Raw genomic sequence first — 20,199 nt, forward strand, 5'->3', positions numbered from 1 at the left:
AATGGCACCCTTTAAAGAGCAGTGAAGAGCCTTCATCAGACTGCTTCCATGTCCTCACAACCCTCCATCATGACTTACAGGGATGAGGCAACAGTGATTTATGCTGGTGAAAGAACAATTGTCCCGGAAAGCCTCAAGTGTATTTAGCTATGACTTGCTGAATAGTCCAGACAAAGAGGAGTTCTAAGAGGATGCCCTAAAACTACAACCATAACAAATAAAATTTTCATGATTAACTCATAAAAAAGAAGGTTTTGTTTGTTACACCACATTTTTAGAATCTTTGTGCATAAATAGCAGATGAAATACTTAAAATAGTGATACTATTCAGTCTGCCCAAATCCAATACATGATGGTGAATCTCTCTTATGAGCTTTTCCCTTTTAAGAAAAGAGAGCAGGGATAATCAAAAGATTTCTTAATTAACAGATGATACTCCAAGTCAGAAATTAGTAGATTAACCAGTATCAACATGCTTCCCAATTTAACTTACAAATTTAGATCTAAAAACAAAGGGTCAAAATTCTGATGCTTTACTTCCTTTCGCTGAATCAGAGAGATAAGATTAAGTTCATTATATACAGATCTACAGATATGTACATATTTTAGTCAAAAAACATAATCTCAAAAACTTAGTAGCTAACACAATATAAAAGAAATCCGACTTTTTTTTTTTTTTTTTTGTATGCTATCACCAGTTCTGGCAGGTACAAATAGATGTTTATTGTAAAAAACATGTTTACTAGTTCTGTGCTGCTAAAATGTTCATAAGGTAAAGGTCAAAGAATATTTCATTCCCTGCTGAGCAAATGGTCAGGAAGCACATTTGTCTGCATTTCCTGTCATAACAGGAAGAGTGTAACTTCTTCCTCTCCACAATGGCTTCAGTTCTGCTTCCCACCTCCAGTTCTTTCTTCCCCAGGGCTTTCCAAACCATTCCTTGCAAGACAGCAAGGCTGTGCCTGTGTCTGCACTATTTTTCAGCTCTGCTATGCTGGCAGATGTCTCATTCACCACTGCACTCACTTTACTTAGCCTTCTTGCTCACACTTCAAATTAAAAGTAATTTGACCTAAATATTTACCTTATGCTAATTCAATGTAAATTATGCTCAGAACATACATTTGTAATACAAGCACATTTAACCTTAACTATAATGCATTCTAGAAATTCACAATTCAGTTCAGCAGCTCTTTTAAAACTTTACTTCTCTCATAGTCTGGCTTAACGTGAAAAGTGCTGCCAGAATTGTACAGATCACTACAAATTAGGAGTCATGAAAACCCGGGGTGTAATTCTTTGCTTACAGAAACATAACTTTACCTGTGAAAACTAGGGCCAAGGCCTAACCTTAATGTTACATTCCAAGCATATGTCTCTGTGTAATTTAATATAAGCAAGGGAATGAATTAAAATATGTGAAAGATAAAAAGTATGTGATGTTTAAGACAAAGGTTCACTGAACAAAATTATGCTTAGTTGCACAGTCAAGCAGTTATGCTTTCATATGATAACATTTGCCCAGGGGGAAAAAATAAAATCTCATATATTGGATAAAAATAAGTCACCCCATGAGGGAACACTGAAAATATAAGGAAATAGTTGGAAAAAAAGTTTTCTGTCTAACTTGCCCTCACGTAAGCAGTAATACTCAAGGTTCATCACTCTTTCTACAGGGGAGCTTCTGATTTAGTCGATAGTCTTTTACCCTTTCCTTTCAAATAAAACCGAAACACAGATATAAATAGATACATGAGGCTGAAATTAATTTTGAAACTAGCAGCATTAGGTATCGAAGTCAGTAGAACAAATCTAGGTCTTCCTGCAAATGGTCATTTCCCTCTAGGATATTCTTCCACTGCACCATAACCTCACTTTACTTATCTGCTTTGATTTGTTCTCTATTGAGCTGATAACTTCAGTAAGTCTTGGTTTAGAGCTTTACAGAGTGGTAAAAAGTCTGTACATGAAAAAGTTAAACAGCAAGTGTTTCTTACTGTTATACCCCACTGAATGACACAGACATGATACTTGAAAAAGGGTGTACCACTGTTTAGGCACCTTAAAGTGCACAATTCTTATGGTATTTAATAACAAGGTCCCAGCTGCTCATTACAAAATTGAAAGAAGCGTTTTGAACGGTGTGCAGAATAATTAGTCAGGTCAATTCAGTTTTAATTGTAAACTTTCACAAAAAGGAAAAAAATGCAGAACTAATGAGCAAGATGATCAGAGGGACAAAGAATGGTGAGACCTCATATTTCTTAATACTAACTGAAAAAAAAAGGGGTATTAAAAGCAAGAGGGTTTTCCAGAATATTATCAAGTCAATATGCCCTCATTCCTGGGTCAATGTACCTCTGGATTTAGCTCACAGACCATGGATTTAATGAGATATTTTGTTAGTGACCTTGTTTAACAGTAATACAATATCATTTACGTCATTACAACTATTTATTTTAGGTCTGGACAGCCCTGCCTGGATGGCTGCAAAGAGGGTTTCAGATGATCCTAGTCTAAAGCAGAACCACAAAAGGCTCTTGTTAAAACAACAAAATATTACAAACTTTTAAAAACAGAATTAATTAAACTTAAAATTAAAACCAGAATTAATTAACAGATTAAAACCAGAAAAAATACAAGGACTTTTCTGAGACAGATGAATGCAATTTTTCCTTCACTTGTTGACCATAATAAAAGTAGTTATATTATTTCTTTCAAATAATAAACCAAAGGAAAATGAAGTTCACACATTTTTCCAAATGACTTTTCTAATTTTTTAATTTTTTTTTAACCAACCTAGAAGTCTTCACAGAAGCATTCTCCAATCTGCTTGATTGAAATTTCTGCAGAAAGAACTTGTAGCAATCGGGAACTTCTACCATCAGATGTCAACACTAATAGTTTTGGCTATTGATCCAATTGGTGGTGTAATTCATACCATGAAAGCAGTCATAGTCTGCTTGAATGGGCTGTTGACAAGGCTAACACAATCTCATGAGCCTGAACAATATTACTAGGGATTTATTCCACATTTATGAAGACTTTATTATCCAGTGTCACAAGAATAAAAAGAAAGCTGCTAGTCACATTGGCTGCTTATAACAGGATTCTCTTGGGAGTTTTCATTCCCATTTAATATCATGGTGGTAATTAAACTACACAAATAAATACACACTTCCTCTAGCTCTGGCAATTATTCATTTTCCTTTTATCCATCGCAAAAAGTAGAGTGAAGGGGAATGTTTCAGATTGGCTTTTCTAAACTTTCACAACCAAAGCATATTTGTGATCACTTATAGAAGATTCAAACATTCTTGCCACCCTTGCCACCAGAGGGTAATTACGAGGGCTAGAAAAATACTGCCAACTTGCAGCCCACATGAAACAACATTTAATTAATGGCTCCTCCTAGTTAAAAGCCTGAATTCTACAATCACTGAAGTAAATGACAGAGCTCTTATGCAGGCCAGGGTAAAAGGACCAGGTCTCTAATGACTAGGTTGCAGTAGTTTCCCTTCGACTTTCCCAAAATGTCAAAGTTTCAAATAGTTTTTGGAAAAGTGCAGATTGTATCCCCATACTGCACATTTCTCTGAGATTTGCAGCCAGATATCTGACTTGGGACAGTTTCGACTTACATTTATTACAGTATGGCCACTAAAGTACACAAATCCAACCAACTAGATTTCCTCAGAAGAAATCCTCTTGAAGAGAGGTCAGCACTAGCTTTGTCCTTCCCAATCCAGTCATACAACCACAATGAACAGCAGGGGAGTCTCCTACTATAGTAGAAAGTAGTGTGGAAGAAAACAGCTGATATACTGACAGGATAAGTACACAATTTAATGGTTGATGCAGATAGCTAGTCAGGACAATAGGTAAGTGAGTGGAAAAGCAAGGACAGAAGCCACCTTCCCCAGGTCTTGGTAACAACTGAAAACCTTTTTAAAAAATTCTGCTTTCCAAATAGATTCACCTTTGCACTGGGAGAGAATAGTTAAACTATTGCTGTATCTGTTCATTTGATATGTGTTCCATATACTTTTCCCTGCATGTGCTGTCCTGGAGAGAATTTACGTGCTTCAGAACAGCTGAGGATGCACCATCCAGGTATATCATATTCCCATCTAACAAACCTTGTGTTGTGAAACCACACTGTATTGAATATAAGCAACACTAAGGCAGTTTCAAGTCAACTGATTTGCTGCCATTCTTGCAAACACGTTTTCATGAGGAAGAAAGAAAAATTCTCCACCTGTAAATGGAGCTACAAATAGGCTTTGTGGAACTGTGCTTGAGCTGGTATCTTAGTTGTATTAATTGAAAACTTTTAACCTTTTTTTTCTTTCCAGTGCAACCTTTTAATCTTTTTTCTGTATATATTGATACAATCAAATAAAAAGACAATATATGAATATAAACAAATTAATCTTTTAAGATTACTGGAAGTATTCAAGTTAGAAAACAAGCTGATGCTGCTATGCTGAAGCAGCAATATCTCATGGGATTCATTATATTTTAAGAACCAGTGAGGCTTGTGAAAGAGTACATCTCATACAAATGGTTAAAAGATCAATCATCTATTATTGAAAATCCAGTTGTATTTAATCATATATATATATAGAGTCACAATTAAAAAGTCCAAGTGAATCAATGGAAATCTTTTCACTGGCTTCACTGAGCTCTAAATCAGGGCACTAAATGCAAAGAGGATAAAACCAGTAAAACACTTTTAAAATTATACAATACAATATATTAGTAGAAATAAGAAAGAAAATCAAGCCAGTCTTACTATGTGGAGCACAATGTAAATCTATACATCTAGCCTCACAGTGGCTGATCAACATCATAGATCTTAGCAAATATTGAATTTGATTCAACCTGGAAAACAGAAGGCTTGGGGTGACCTAAGCACAGCTTTTCAGTACCTGAAGGGAGCTTACAAGAAAGATGGAGAGGGACTGTTTACAAGAGCATGGAGTGACAGGACAAGGGGAAATGGACTCAAAAGAGAATAGGTTTACATCAAATATTAGGAAGAAAATGTTTATTGTGACGATGGTGAGGCACTGGAACAGCTTGCCCAGAGAAGCTGGATGTCCCATCCCTCGAGGTGTTCAAGGTCAGGCTAGATGGGGCTTTGAGCAACCTGGTCTAGCGGAAGTTGTCCCTGTCCATGGCAGAGGGGTTGTAACTACAAGATCTTTAAGGTCCCTTCCAATCCAAACTATTCTATAATTCTATGAGACTGTGAAATGCTAGCAGATAAACACTTTCTGCACTATCACTACAATTTTTATTTCTCTAGTGTTACAGTTTTATTCATTATTATTAGTTCTGAAAGCTGGTGATGGAATTCTTGAAATTCTACTCTGCATGACTTGAAAGACTAGTTGTCTTCCTTTTAAAATGTAAATTATCTTTAGTAAGATATCTCTGGCAAAAGTGGGGCTAGGGTCTCTGTAAATGCTGTATTTAAGTATGCAAGTTGACGCTGAAGCTGTTGTATGAACTAATGTTACTAATGGCAAAATTTTGTAGTACCATTTACAAAACATTTCAGGTTCCCTTCAAAAAGAAACCAGGGTAGCATGGGCAAGTTTCAAACAGCTAGTGATTTAACATTCAATGATAAATTCAATTCAATATTTCAAATCCAATTGAAACTCCAAGCTATCAGCCAATTAAAATAAACATGGTGATAGTTTTATATTGCTAAAATTACTGCTTTTTGACTTGTCCCACAGGAACAGGTAACCTTTAGGGAAAACACAAAATGTATCATTTTGCTTTTATATATGATTTTTTCCCATGCAGAACACTAGTGACTACTAACACTACAAAATTTAAAAAAATCTTGGAAAGCATGTTTATTGAATATAATTTGTTGTCATGCCTAGGCTGAGTTTTTTATGGATTTATAAAATCCTCCAAATGTCTTAAAAAAACAACCTGAATATACAAAGAAATTTATACATCGAATGAACAGAATCACTATATTAAGTATCAAGCCCTTAAAATCAGCTACTGAATATTATTCCTAAATTGCAGTCAGGTGTATGAAGAACATTAGTCATAGTGTCAAATAATTATATATAGAGTTTCTCAACAATTGTGAATCTCCAGTTTCAACAAAACATCTATCCGTTTACATCAAATGTAAACAGCAGCAGCTTTTCACTGATTTTATTTAAAGATGTCAATTGCTGAATTTTATTTTTGTGAAAACAGGAAAGCAGATTCTCTAATTTATGGTCAAAATTTAACTAGTAAAGAAAGTGTTGATAATATGTGACAGCGACTCAGCCATTTTATGTAAAGCAAAGGTAATAATTAGTTATCCAGTCCTGCTGGACCTAGCATCAGAGATGGTCACTTGGCTTCATAATTACAACATGCTAATATTATTCTATGTGGGTATTAGAATATGTGAGGCTACCCAAATTTATTTAAAATTCAGTCAGGAAAATATGAGATTTTTTTATGAATTGGTATAATTTTTTTTATATGAGGGAGGTAAAAATAAAAACACTGCAAAGGTGTAGAAACATAAATAGTTGGGATCTCTCGATTTAAATGCAAGTCCTCATATTATAATAACTCATAACAGTTCACAAAACACAGTACAAACAGTCTGTATCCTGCAACAACTCACAGATGTGCTTAACAATGTGTATTCCAGACTGAAAGTCAAAGCAAGTGTGAGGGGGCCCAAAGTAGAGCATAAATATCAGACTTTGTAGAATCAAGGCCGGAAGTAATAAATTCCTAACTATGTATGTTACTAAACTTGAAAACACTGTCTGTGAGGTTTCTGGTCATTTATAAAAGTTTTTTTTCTTTGATAGCCTTAGATACACTGTGTATATATATACATATATGTAGGTATATGCATAGGCACACAAAATGATCAACTTTTCATCACTTTTGATAATGTCACCTTATAAATATAATATGATGTTCAAACGCGGTATGTTTGCAACTCACCTGTCTGTTACGTTCATCCATAATCCTTGTAATCTGAATCTTTTTTCTCCCCATAGTCCCCGTTTTTTTTCCTCTCCTTCTTCCTTAAAATTACGTATTTTTCCCTTCTCTTTTCTTCCTCTTTCCTGTTTCCTCAAAACAAACCTCTTTCTTCAGCACTTGCACTACTCAGTTCACAGTCCCCTGCATCCGTCCCTGCTAAACACAGAAAGGAAATCAAATGTTATTACGAAATTGATAACCAGATGAAAGTTAGCATGGAGCTGCCCAAACATCCACATTAAAATTTATTTCAAAAGTAAATTATAATAAAAATTTACTGCACCTATAAAATAAGTAATGCATGGAGAAATAATAATTTAATTCAAAGGCTTCTTTTTAAAAAAAAACCAAACCACCAATATAACAAGAAGTGAAGAAAAGGGCTGAAATATACATTGTGAAAATTTTAACAGAATTAGGTGCCTCTAATTTTAAATATCAATCACAGATCTAATATGAAAAATTACCTAAATCAGAGAGTTAATGAACCTTTCCGTACCTATGTATGCAAAGTAGGCCAGCTAATTCATTTCAGAAGGGAAAACAATCTTGTGTTTTGACAGCAGAGGTGATAATGTCCCTCATTATGCAAATATGATGGACCTTTATTAAAGTGTTACTTGATATATAAGAGATGTCAGCTACTTTAAATCCAAAATTTGTAACCTTATTCTTTAAGAATATGGATTAATGAAAGTATTATTTAAGACACTTGAAGAAAACACTAGTATATTTTCCCCTCATTTCATCTCAGTGTAAGTTCTAAAATGTTCTGATGGAGGATTTATAATCAGCAAACACATCTTTCCTTTTAAAAATGGAATAATAGAGACAGATGATAATTTAAGAATGTTCTGAAAAATATTTTTACTGTTTTAGTAATGCATTGATCTTTACAATACTAGCTCTCTCACTGAGCTAAGGACAGTTAATTTCTGTCATATCCAAAGTGCTTTTAGGAATAAAAGACTAGATGGAAATAGAAGAAAATACAGAAATGAGTTAGTCTAGTATACAGTTAAAGACACATTTTTCCCCCTTTATAATCTTACTTTGCAATATTTTTAGGTCTATGTATTTTGAACAAAACAGTACAGAATTACAGAAGAGGAAAAAAAATCCGAACAATACTAATTTAAATGTTTGTTAACATTTTTCTGATAGTTTCATAGAGCATTTGAAATATTGCCTTGGAAATGAAAATTTGGTAATTTTAAAACAGGAGCTGGTGTTTCCTTATTTATTCTAAGTCCGCCAGCCAATCTGATAAATTCTCACAATATGTTACGTAGCACTAAGCCGATGTCTTGGCCATTTATTCCATTATTTGGCTCTGATTCAAAGCTACTGAGGTAGAAAAGCTAAACCTCTCTCCTGATCTTCAATTGTCACTTGATTTTCTTCATATACATTAAACTTTAGGCTGCTCATGTTTTATGACTCTAAGAAAAAAAAATTTAACAAATAAACAGTCCGAGTTTTTTAACTAGCCATTATGATGCAATTAATCTGTGGGGCAAAACAAATTTTCAGGTATAGTAGTTATTACATTTCTGCACATGAATGCCTTTTTATATTATTTTCTAGGTATATTTATATATCATTAACATAATGCAGAACATGGAACATGGGTCAATTCATATTGGTAATATAATAAAGTGTGGGTCAAAAATATTTTTTTGCTGCTGTTCTTTGTATTTCAAAACAGTAACTTTTGACTACTCAAAAAGGCACACGATCATATTTGCAACAAAAAAAGTTCAAAATAAATTTCAAAAATCTGTAATACATTGATCAAATGAATTTTTAAAACTTTTTTTCCCCAGCAAAGCTAGGAGACAATCTTATCTGATATTCAGTGTTGACAAACAAACCCAGTCTATTTTTGGAAACAGTTTTAAATTTCCTTGGACTGGGTTTATTTCCTGTTTTTCCTATAGTCTTACCTCCAACAAAAAGAGCAAATTAGAATGGTGTTTCCCATGCACATGCAGGACTCAAAGGAGTCTAACAGGCTTTCTCTGTGACAGTAAGCCCATACACTAATCCACAGCAAATGCATATGGAACAACTTCCTCTCTTTTCATTCAGCTGAAGCCAGTGGCACTATCGGTTTACAGCACTATGTCTGCCTAAGCTCCTATTCACTGCAAGGTGGAAGGTCATGATCGACAGATTAGAGCAGTGGTGAGTGGTTAGTGAGGATGAGCTACTCTGCAGATGAAGATGCTCATGCTTAGTGAGTTCAGAAAAAAAAATTACTTAATGCTGAGAAAAATCTTATCAGGAAGCACAGAAATCATAGTGGAGGAGCAATATGTTGAATCCCTCCCACACACTTATCAGTTCCACATTTAAGACCAGCCTTTAAACAACAAAAACTTTTATAAGCAGTTTAAAGTCACAACACCTAAAATTCCCGTGATCTACACAAAATTATCCTAAAGCAATTCACACAACACTTGATGAGCAGAATTTTATTCTTCATGGCTTTACTACATTAGTTTTATTTTAGGTGGAAAAAAGAGATGTGCAGCAAAATAAAGTTGAAAGGGACAAAGGATGATTTAATTGTTAATTATCATGCAACCTGAGAGAACCTGAAGGAGAAGACAAATTGTATTAGGTCATATGTATAAACTACACAATTTGCAAAGAAACATAAATTTGTTTCAACAGGCCATGGGTTGTTTCTTGTATGGATGAAAAAAATCTTTCTTCCATTTGCTTTTTGCTTACTTCTCTAATGTCAAATATAAGCTTTCAATTGTTGTAGCAAATTTATTTCCTTTAAAAAAATAATTTCTGCTATTCTTACCACTACTAGAGAAAAGTTGGGAAGATTTTGGTATTCCCTATATCTGTCTTATTCTTTTACACACACACACACACACACACACACATATATCCAGCAAGACAGTGCTTCAAGTGCTATTCTTACTATGCTTTCGTGTATAGTTCTATTTATTTCATTAGCATACATACTAAACAAACAATTGGATTAATTCCTAATCAATGAAATTCAGATAAGTAAATCAAGACATCTCATGCAAGGGCTATAACATTCACAGGCTGGTAATTTCCAAGTCAAACAGAATGTCAAGACCTCTGGAGACCAAAAAATTGCCATGGTTGCTTTAGGTCTTCACCAGTGTTCTCAACACCTTTTGAAAGTTCTTGCCAGGTTAAAAATTGCACTACTATTTAAAGTTCCTCTTAACTGATAAATTATTTCCCTAACACTAGTAAAGCACATTGACTAGAAAAGTTGAATGTACTACAAAACTCAAACAGCACTGCAGGCTTCCACCATCCAAGAGAATTTAAAAAGCACTTTGTTGAAGTACCTCCACATAAAAGAAACCTTCCAACTTAATGATAAGGTCACATGCAAACAAATTGCATTTAAAGAAACGCAGTGTTAGATGCTATTGTGTTATAGTCATCTGCATTTTTTCTTTTTGCAAAGCCAAACATTAAAAAAAAAAATAAATAAAACAGACTGCTTACAAAAAGAGGAACTTCATTTTTGGCGGGCTTCTGTTCACTAAATGATTTGGCAGAGGCAGTGGCAGCTGACAGAAGATTGATCTGAGCCTTGAGAAGGGCAAAGAGCTAATCGACAAATGCAGAAGATCACTTGACTGGTCCTGCCTCTTGAACACTCACACACAGACATACAGGCACACACACATACACACACACATACACACCCACTTTCCCTGCTCTGCAACACAGAAGAATCTTGACAGAATGGCAGGAAACACGCACAGAGTGGTCAGGGAAGGATATGATGTCAGCAACCACGAACAATAAAAGGTGTAAAGGTGCTTCCTTCCCTAAACTGTTCCAGAAGTGCAAAATGGGAACCAAAACTCTCCACTTCCTTCTCCAAGCAGAACTGTCTGAATCTGCTCTGCTGCAAACCCCAGACAGAGAGTCCTTTGAGCAATTACACCAGGGGCAAGAAGAAGTATCAAAACAAGACAGGAAAAGTATTTAACTTATAAACAAGAAGGCAGACAGAGAAAAACAAAGTTAAAATGTGCTACAGTGTAACATTTTCATGGTTGCTTTACAAAAGAAACAAACTTGTCATAAAGATGTCCCTGTTCCATTAAGCAGCTCGCATTTTGAATGGATTAACTAGGTTAAAACTGAGAAAAAATATTTTTTTAAATTATCCTGATATAAGGAAGCAAAAAAAAAAATGTCCCTCTTCTCTCACCATTCTTTTCTTGATGTTATAAAAGTAAGTTTTAAAGTGTATGAAATCTTTTTATGCAAGCCTGTTTTCTCAAATGAGTTTTGAATCATTGTCTAAATAAAAAATGTGAATGAAGTAAGTAAAACACACCGGCTACTTTTCTGATGAAAAATCAGCTGCAAAAACTGTAACATAAATTGACAGTGGGGAGCCCATATTCAAATAAAATGGTCACTCAAACGTTTTCTGTAAAAACCCTGGTTGACTATGTTCCACACACAGACAAAGACAGCTACATAGTGAAGAAAAAACAGAGCATACTATAGCAATTCAAGATATCACTAATTTTGAGTCTGTCACCTTGAGCTGGATATAGTTGAAGGAAATGCAGAAAAGGGCGAAAATAATGATAATCTATCATGTTATCTGACTGAGATCAGCTGACATTAAAGATAGAAGTGGTTCTTCACATTCACATGGTGGTTTGGCTGCATGGTCATTACAAAAGACACAGTCTGGACCATTAACAGAAAGCTTATGATAAAATTATAAATGTCGTGTTGTCATCATGGCAATACATCAGTAAAGCAGCAGTGGCATGATCTACAGTATGGTTATCCAGGCAGAAAGCCATGCAACAAATGAATCTGAGTCATTTTAAGCTTTCAAACATCTGTCCACAACATTCTGATTTGGAAATGAAACATAACCTACACTTATGTGTTTTGATCTTATGGACAGGCTGCCATATGAAAAGACTGGAAGGGAGTTCATTTTAATCTACTAAATTTAACTCTCGAGAGATCATGCATTTTGCTATAGGAAATATAAACCAAACATTTAAGCCATAATGGATATATTACAACAAATGAAGTACTAAAGACTACTAGAGAGACAGTAAGTCAAACCAAGAAAAGTCTGTACATGAAGAAAATATTTCTAATCTTTAACTACTAAAACTTAATCATTTTTTCAGTTACCTAATCTCATTCTTGATGTATGGCATGAATTTAATGTATAATGGAGAATAGTTCAAGGACAATGAAGTTCTGCACCAAGGCAGGAGAAAAATGTTAATAAACTTGCTAACTGCAAAATCATTCCCTATATGTAAGTTGTTAGTTAAAGGTTTTGGAGAAAACTAGAATCCTTTGACCCAAATTCATATTTCACTAATTTTGCTACTGATTTTGAAAGCATCTGCTGGATTTGTAAGATCATTTCAACTGATAGTCCAGTTAGTTAATGTGTTCATGTGTAAAGGATAGAAGAATGTGTTTAACTCTGAACTTCCAGAGTTATACTTTATTTACTTTTCATGTTTACATTTTACCATATTCCCAATACAATGAAAATATAGCCATGAATCCCAGAAAATTCCTCTTGCAGCCAAGTTACTGACTTGTAATCAATACTATTATTTGTATGCCTTGGAAGTATCATGAGAATTTCTAGTATTATGATTTTTTTTTTTCCAGTTTGAAGTTCTGAAGACTAGTTGTAAAAATGCTTCAGATAACTGTGGTCATTGTAGCTTGTAAGTCAAAAATAGTACCAAGTTATCTCACAGAACAAGAACTTGTGCAACATGGGTGGAAGAGTTTCACTTGCTCTTGTCTTGCAAAGTTCCTCTGAAAAGTTTTTTGGGCAAACTAAGCATCACTGCCGACATAGTGGAGAAGATGGCACTTCCTAACAGTAACCCAGCTTCACTATGTCACATACTCTGAGTTTTAAGAGACTGAGTTATCAAGACACTGAATACCCAGTCTGTAGCCACCTCTCAGTTTAAGCAGATCCATGCCCATATGAAAAAGAAATTGAGAGGCATCCACCCAGCACAGTGAAAGGAGGATTTTCTGAATATTACATGCATGTTATACCAAACCTGACAAAAAACCATGATAGGAGGCCAAAGGCCTTCCAACTCATTGTGGAATTTGCCACAGATAGTGAGTCATTCCTTGCAGCTGTGCACCACAAGAAGAAGAAACCAACAGCAATCTAGATGAAAACTGATTGCCTCCACCCCAGTAAGATATGTGCCTGCTACGCTTGATGAAGAAAGGAAAACTTGGTTAAGTTAAAACATTTTTGAAGAAGATGGTCATGATGAAGAAGAGTATTTAATTTGTAAAGCAAAGAATGCATAGACTAACACATATTTTAAGGAAAACCTTTAAGTGAAATGCTAAGATAAAATATGTATCTGTGAAGAGTCAGTTTTAAACTACAATGATTAATAGGTGGTATTCCCATGTCTACTATCACCCAGAAGAAAAAATTGGAAAGTAAATAGTTTGAAGAAAAAGTTTATAGGTTTATGATTTGGTTCATGCTGTAGCAGCTAGATAGACATAATGGGAGTCTGACCAATATATATGTGGAATAAGATCCATTACATTCTTCAGAGACTGTCTCAAGCACAGCAGTTTATTCCATTAGACAAGCTGATAATAAAAGGGAAAAAAATAAAGAACTGAAAACTGAATCCCCTAATTGGTCTTAAATGGAGACAGTACTTAGGAATGGGAACCTGTCTGAAAATGCAGTAGGAAAATTGGACCTCGGCAAATCCAGCTAGGAGACTTGACAGTTTTGAGATAATAATTTGATTGGTTTTCATTATAGTTAATAGATGTGTAATGAATATCAGGAAAGGTTTTACAAATTCATTCTGTCATTTACTGAGCTGGAGAAGAGGAAGAAATTCAGTAGTCAACTGGGTAAGATTTAGCACCTTGTGAGTTGAAAAGGTGTCTTAGAGCTACTCTGATCTGGGTCTACCTGTATTTAAAGACATCTTGCACACCAGGCATGCAAGTATGCTTACAGTTTGGGAGCTGTCTTATACACAAATACAAAGGACTTTGGACAGTGTTGGCTTATTACAGAAAAAGTCTAGGATCTCTAGAATTGAGTCATTGCATCACATGAAAGCAGCCTCTGATGGTGGTGAGACCTAGATGTATAAATTTGTTACTAATGCATGTATGTGAGGAAGTCTGTGGTGAGGAACTTAAATCCCAAAATGGCTTTTAGGAATCAGGGGATAATTCCAGGTATTATTGGAAGAAGCTAGGTACTGCAAATATCAAATCAACTTGGGCACAAGTGCTTGGCAATGCTGGTATCAGTAACAGACAATTTTAGATTGTCCTCTACCGAAAAAAGTATGGATTGATTCTCAGAAGGATCCTTTTGTACCAGATTTTTGATTACTTTCTGTTTAAAATTCGATGAATTGAAGAAATGCAAGGAAGCTTGGTACATGCACTTAGACAAAGGAGCTGGAGTGGTGTCTGAACTATGGTCAGTGATGAGTCTCGAAGCAATAGATGGAGTGGATGGAGAAGAGAATTAAATTTTGGATAAACAGGTGGACTTGTTGATATCTACACAGACCTGGTGTCCTTTGTCTTCATCCAAGAAGCTCCAGAGAAATTTTATACACTCTGATCCAGGATCCTACCTTTTCTCACTCAAAGGGTACTGTAATCATGCCTATCTATGTTTAGCAATGCAGCTGAGTTCTCCTATTCCAGGTTTGTGCTGCACCACCACTTCATCCCTGTGAGGAGGAAAAAAGACTTGGATTGTAGAAACCTCATAAACATATTTTGAAAATGGATGTCTTGAACATTTGCAAATGAATCATTTCAGGAAGTTTTTACAGAAAAGAGAAAGCTTTTAGAAACAGAATTTTTGTGGTATGAATAAACAGGACAAACCAACCTGTCTTTAAACTACTGACCAAATAAATTAGTGAGCAGTGTATTTGGTTCAAACACTAAGCTGAAAATTAGGAGGGATCATTTAAGGAAGTAGAATAGGGAAACAACAAGGATGAAGATACCTTAAAACTGGGAACATAGGTGTAGAAATTAACAAAAACTGAGATGTGAATAAGTCCCTCACTAAAAGAAAATATGTACCTCTACCAGAGAATAGACTCCATAGAAATATTGTGAAGGGGTTAATAAAAGGAATCCTTTCCAACATAACCAAAGTGACAAAAATTGTCAAGGTAAGGCTTGAATGAAAGTGAAACCATTTCAGGTTAGTGATGGGAAATATCCTGGCAGGAAAACTAAATAAATATGTTAAGGTGGTAAAACATTTTTACTGGATGGGAAGTGTGGCTCATGGTGTTGGTATTTTAAGATAAATTTGAGTAATGGATGGAAGATGAAGGAGATAAAAGGAATAGGATTACTGCTGGTAAGCATAACTTCTGTGCTCCTATAGTCTTGAATACTTGAAAAAAATAAAGAAAAGAATTATCTTTTAGGAGTTTGTGATTTGTGATGATAAGGAGAAGGTGAAAATTTTGAGATATTGGGAGTGAGATCAGTTATAGAAAATACAAAGAGTAGAGCTTGGAAATAAAATTCACACAGGCTTTGGAATAATGGCTGATGGGATAGGGAACTCAAACATTAATACCTGATAATGGACATCTTGCTGCATTTAGAGATATAATAAAACTTTGTAAACAAAAAGTATTACGGAAATATTTGTGTCACTTATCAGTTTCCCTGCCCTAATGGCAACAACTCTGATATTGGCTCAATTCAAAAAGCCTAAAAGGGACAAAGTCTCTTAAGCATGTCCTTTAACGTCGTTCAACTTCCTATCAGAAAAATGAAGTAATTAAAAATGAGAGGATTCATGTAGGTGTCCCTGAGCCATGAAAATTCCTCAAATAATAAGATAACACTTATTCAGCCTTGAAAAATTTGATTATAATGACTCAGGTATTTATTTATTTATTTTCCACTATTAGATATTATATGATGCAACCAGTCACCTAAGCCCATCACTGACTCACCAAAGATGGAATAAATCTCAGGTAGACATCACCTAAAATGTAGAGAATGGCACTGATTTCTATGTAGCTTCTCCTTTTTAGTAATACAAACATGAGAATAGATTCACCACCATTACTGGAAAAGAAGTCAGACACACTTTATAAGCAGAGTTAGTACCTCATGTAGACTAACCAATTTGGAAAAACTAAATCACTTTTATGGTGTACAATTCTTTGGCTCAATGTACCCCAAACTCACCCTTTTATTTCAGTTACAGGAGCTGGAAATTAAATATATTACCTTTGTTTAGAAATCATCTCTTATCTGTGGTGTTAGACCATCTCAGCTACAACTATACTATCCCAGAAACAGAATGTTGGTTTTCCTACAGCATAGACCTAAACACATAATATTCACATGTAAATACCTTTATTAGTTTTCTAATGTAACCCCACATCCATACGTCCTTCATCTGGTATTTTATTTCTTAAAGGGGAATTCTTAGATACAGAGATGTTCTGCTTCTCTTTTTTTTTTTTTCTTTTTTTTCTTTTTTTTTTGGTATACTCAGTTCTAGAAACACACTTTTTGTTTTAATTCCTGATCTTCTCAGAAATGTCAAGAATTAAATATAGTTCTTCTCAAATGTAGACTGCACAACATTGTGGAGAGCTGCTGAGCTGCTAACAGTTAATTCATTTTGTGTGAATGCTATATGATATAAAAGCTATGACAGTCCCTGAACTCAACTGCTTGCCCAGAGACAGCTGCAGGCTTAAAATGAGGAGAAGGAAGTAGAAGGAGAAAAAAAAAAAAGAAGGCAAGGGAAATATATCAATCTTCCCAATGACCATGACAGCTGAAAATCTACATTGTTAATGCTTCCAATCCCACTCAGATAATTTTTTTTTCCCAAGGACAAAAGGAGATGAAATGTATGTCAGGTACATAATAAGGTTAATAAAAAAAAAAAAAAAATAGTACCTGCATTTCACTGCAGAGGGGTGAGGAATCACCTCTGTGCAATATGTGTCCTTTCTAATGGCAAAGCTCATAAATTAGGACAGGTTGCTGCTTTTAAACATATAAAATACACACAATTTAAACAGTAACACATTAATTCAGAATAGAACTGCTCTAAAAAAAGAAAAAAAAGAAAAGTACAGTGGCAGTATAGCAAAGTAACATGACTACAAAGATTTGATATCTTTTACAAGCCACATGATAGGAAATAAACCTTGCACATATATTGTCTTGTGCCTCATGTCTGGAATTCTGCATGTTCAGGAGAAAGCATCTGTTGGAAAAATGGAAGGTTCTGACTACCAAGAAATAAAGTATGTGGCCATATCTGTTAGTGTTAGCACACCATAAATCACTTCTGAAGCTATTTACTTTCTACCTTCTGTCTGCGTCTTGATAAGAAGGCTCTCTCTATGCTGGAAGATGTAAACTGAATTCCCACTGGTTTGGACCCAGAAAAAATGCATAAACAGATAAGACTACTTAAAAGAAAAGAAAGGTAGCGTGGAATTTGCTATGTAAAAAAAAAGGTTAAAAATTATGGGAGAAAAAACATTGCCTGAAACAACTGGCTTATGCTATCTGCTCAAGAAGAAGTTTTCTGTTGTTCTGGATTAGTGGGATACTCTACAAATTTATTGTTGTCCCTGGTGGGGGACAGACAGGCAAGCAATAGATATATTTCTGTTAACAATATTCACATGAAGAGAGAGAAAGAGAGAAAAGGGAGAAATCTAAAATATACAGCACACTGAGGAGTTATGCTGTGATATGACAAAGAGCTAAAAGAACTGCGGCTTTGTATCTGCATTAGTTACAAAGACATAAATAGCCTCATCTACTTTAATGTACTGTTCAACCACATCATAGTTCACATTCAGTTTTCGAAAATTGTGCTAGGTAACTAATTCATACTTTCCACATGAGGATTTGATCTTCTAATTTTTCACAGAATTGGAGTCTAACAGCTTTAACCTCAAGATCCGTAAAAGCAAAATTTCTACTTAAAGGGATGGTGTTTACCACAGAGGTGTATCTACCACCGTCTGTAACTACAAAAGCCACAAGTGAGCATCATACCCTGCTTACTGAACCTCAGCTGTAACCACTCCATTAGCACATGCATCTGGATTTATTTACAGACACACTGTATTTGTCAGTAGCCAATGTAAAAAGTCAACATCCTTGACAAATATCAGAAGAAAACAGGCACATAAAATGTTCTTAATTTGCAGAGGAAAAATATAGTGGAATTTCCTTGATAGTCTCCATTCTATCTTGAATGAGCTTTTGTTCTTCTAAACAGATCATTGCCAGCACTGCTCAGTTTATTATTATCTTAAAAGCATGATGAAAAAATAAAAACAAAATCAATAAAAAGATACATTAGCTAAATCTTTTTGTGGCCTTGAACGTACATTATGTTTTCTCAGAAATGGCACTTTTCGAGCTCTATTGATATGTAAGGTGGTTTCTGATGAAATATATTCTTAGAAACAGGCAGGTGTGGCAAAAGTAGCAGGCAGCATAGTGTAAAGAATTGGATTCAAGGTTGGGAGATCTTCTCCCTGTTCTGCCAAAAATTTTTCATGTCACCTTCATTTTCTACTCAGTTTCTCTGCTGGAAACCTAGGGATAAGAAACCTGTAGATTTGCTCATGTAAATGTTCTGAGAACTAAGAACAGGGAATATTTATTACACAAGAGAGAAATTCTGAGTGCTTTCAGTCAATATCCTATACTTCTCATCTGGCATAATCAGTGAGCATGTAAACAAATAAAGAAGATAATGTAGCAACTTTAAAAATGTGCAGCAATGTTAAGGGTAAGATTATGATCATAAAAATATTAATACCTGTATTTAAAGTCACTAATTTCAGAAGTTACAATTACCTTGTATACTAATGTATTTATATATGCATGTTGTTCTAGCTCTATCATCCTTTATGCTAATGTACATCTTCTCGAAATAAAGATATTTGACAGTACTGTCATATAAGGTCCAACATGCTACACAGCAGAGTCATCAATTTCCTGTTTCCCTCTCTCTCTTACAGCATCCTAATCAACCTAATTAAAGCTTAGTTCATTTGAAACCTCAGATGACAATTTGTTTAACTCTATCCCACTGTGATCTTTTTATAAAGAGAATTAAATTTGATCTTCTGACAGCAATTATTAAATGATCCCAACTGGCCCCAATTAAGACACATGGCTCATAGGCCTCAAAATCCAATAAAATGCCAAGCCCTCTCTATCACATGTATATCTCCCTTTACCTTGCTTTATTTTCTTAAAGCCAATTAAGCTCATCTTAGCAAGCAGATCTGAATGCCATTGTGTAGACTAATTCAAGCTACAATGCATCAGTTTACTTTCAGTGACATTCTGAAATGGAGATAAGACAGTCAAAATCATCAGTTTGAAACCGCTCTCTGACTCCATTCACCTCACTTTGATGCTCTTCACTGTGCTGCATATATCCTACAAATGCTTACTCATAAAATACTGCCTTCAATGAGTGGTGACTAGAGAAACATATCCATGGTCTGAGTTTGACACTGCTTACAGTCCTCTTTATAGCAGTACATCTCTTCTGTAAGCACTTCTATTTGGTTATCATCTCTCCATTTCAGAATTTCAAAGAAATGTGATGTTTGTGTAACTTCTGAGGTTAACCTTTATTGCCTTTAATTTGTGCTCTAATTTTTCCACACATGTTCAGTGTTCTGTGAAGAAATGTTCCCATGATTTCACGCAAAGGCAGGTAGCCCCAGGATTTGGAACTCACTGATTGTGTGGTACTCCAGGGAAATAGCTGAATTAAAACCACCCTCATGAGACTGAAGTAGCATCCATACACATCTGGCTCTTCTTATTCTAAACTCTAACACCTGTCTGGAAACTTAACCCTCATCTTTTCTCTGAAGAACAAAGGGGACAGATTTATCTACTGCCATTTGGTTTAGGTCAAAGCTGATCTGAGTGGTGTTCTGCTAAATTAATTGCAATGTAATTGATACTGTTTGACACAGTTTTATGACCAGACTGCTCTCTCAATATTAAAATATATAAAATTCTTTTTTTCTGCGCATTCACCCTAAGTACAGCTTTGAGTAAAAACAT

At 34.9% G+C, this 20,199-nt stretch overlaps 1 protein-coding gene across 1 annotated transcript in view; it reads right to left on the reverse strand.

The window, feature by feature from the left end:
- LOC126637594 (myocyte-specific enhancer factor 2C-like) overlaps positions 1-20,199 on the reverse strand; it is an 85,157-nt gene that overhangs the window by 34,172 nt on the left and 30,786 nt on the right. Inside the window, exon 2 of the mRNA XM_050310970.1 lies at positions 6,991-7,188. Within this exon, the coding sequence (XP_050166927.1) occupies positions 6,991-7,044 (54 nt within the window). The 5' untranslated portion in view covers positions 7,045-7,188. The remainder of the gene's footprint in view (positions 1-6,990; positions 7,189-20,199) is intronic.

Source organism: Myiozetetes cayanensis, unplaced genomic scaffold, assembly GCF_022539395.1.
Source record: "Myiozetetes cayanensis isolate MyiCay16 unplaced genomic scaffold, myiCay2020 scf150, whole genome shotgun sequence".
Classification (NCBI taxonomy): domain Eukaryota; kingdom Metazoa; phylum Chordata; class Aves; order Passeriformes; family Tyrannidae; genus Myiozetetes; species Myiozetetes cayanensis.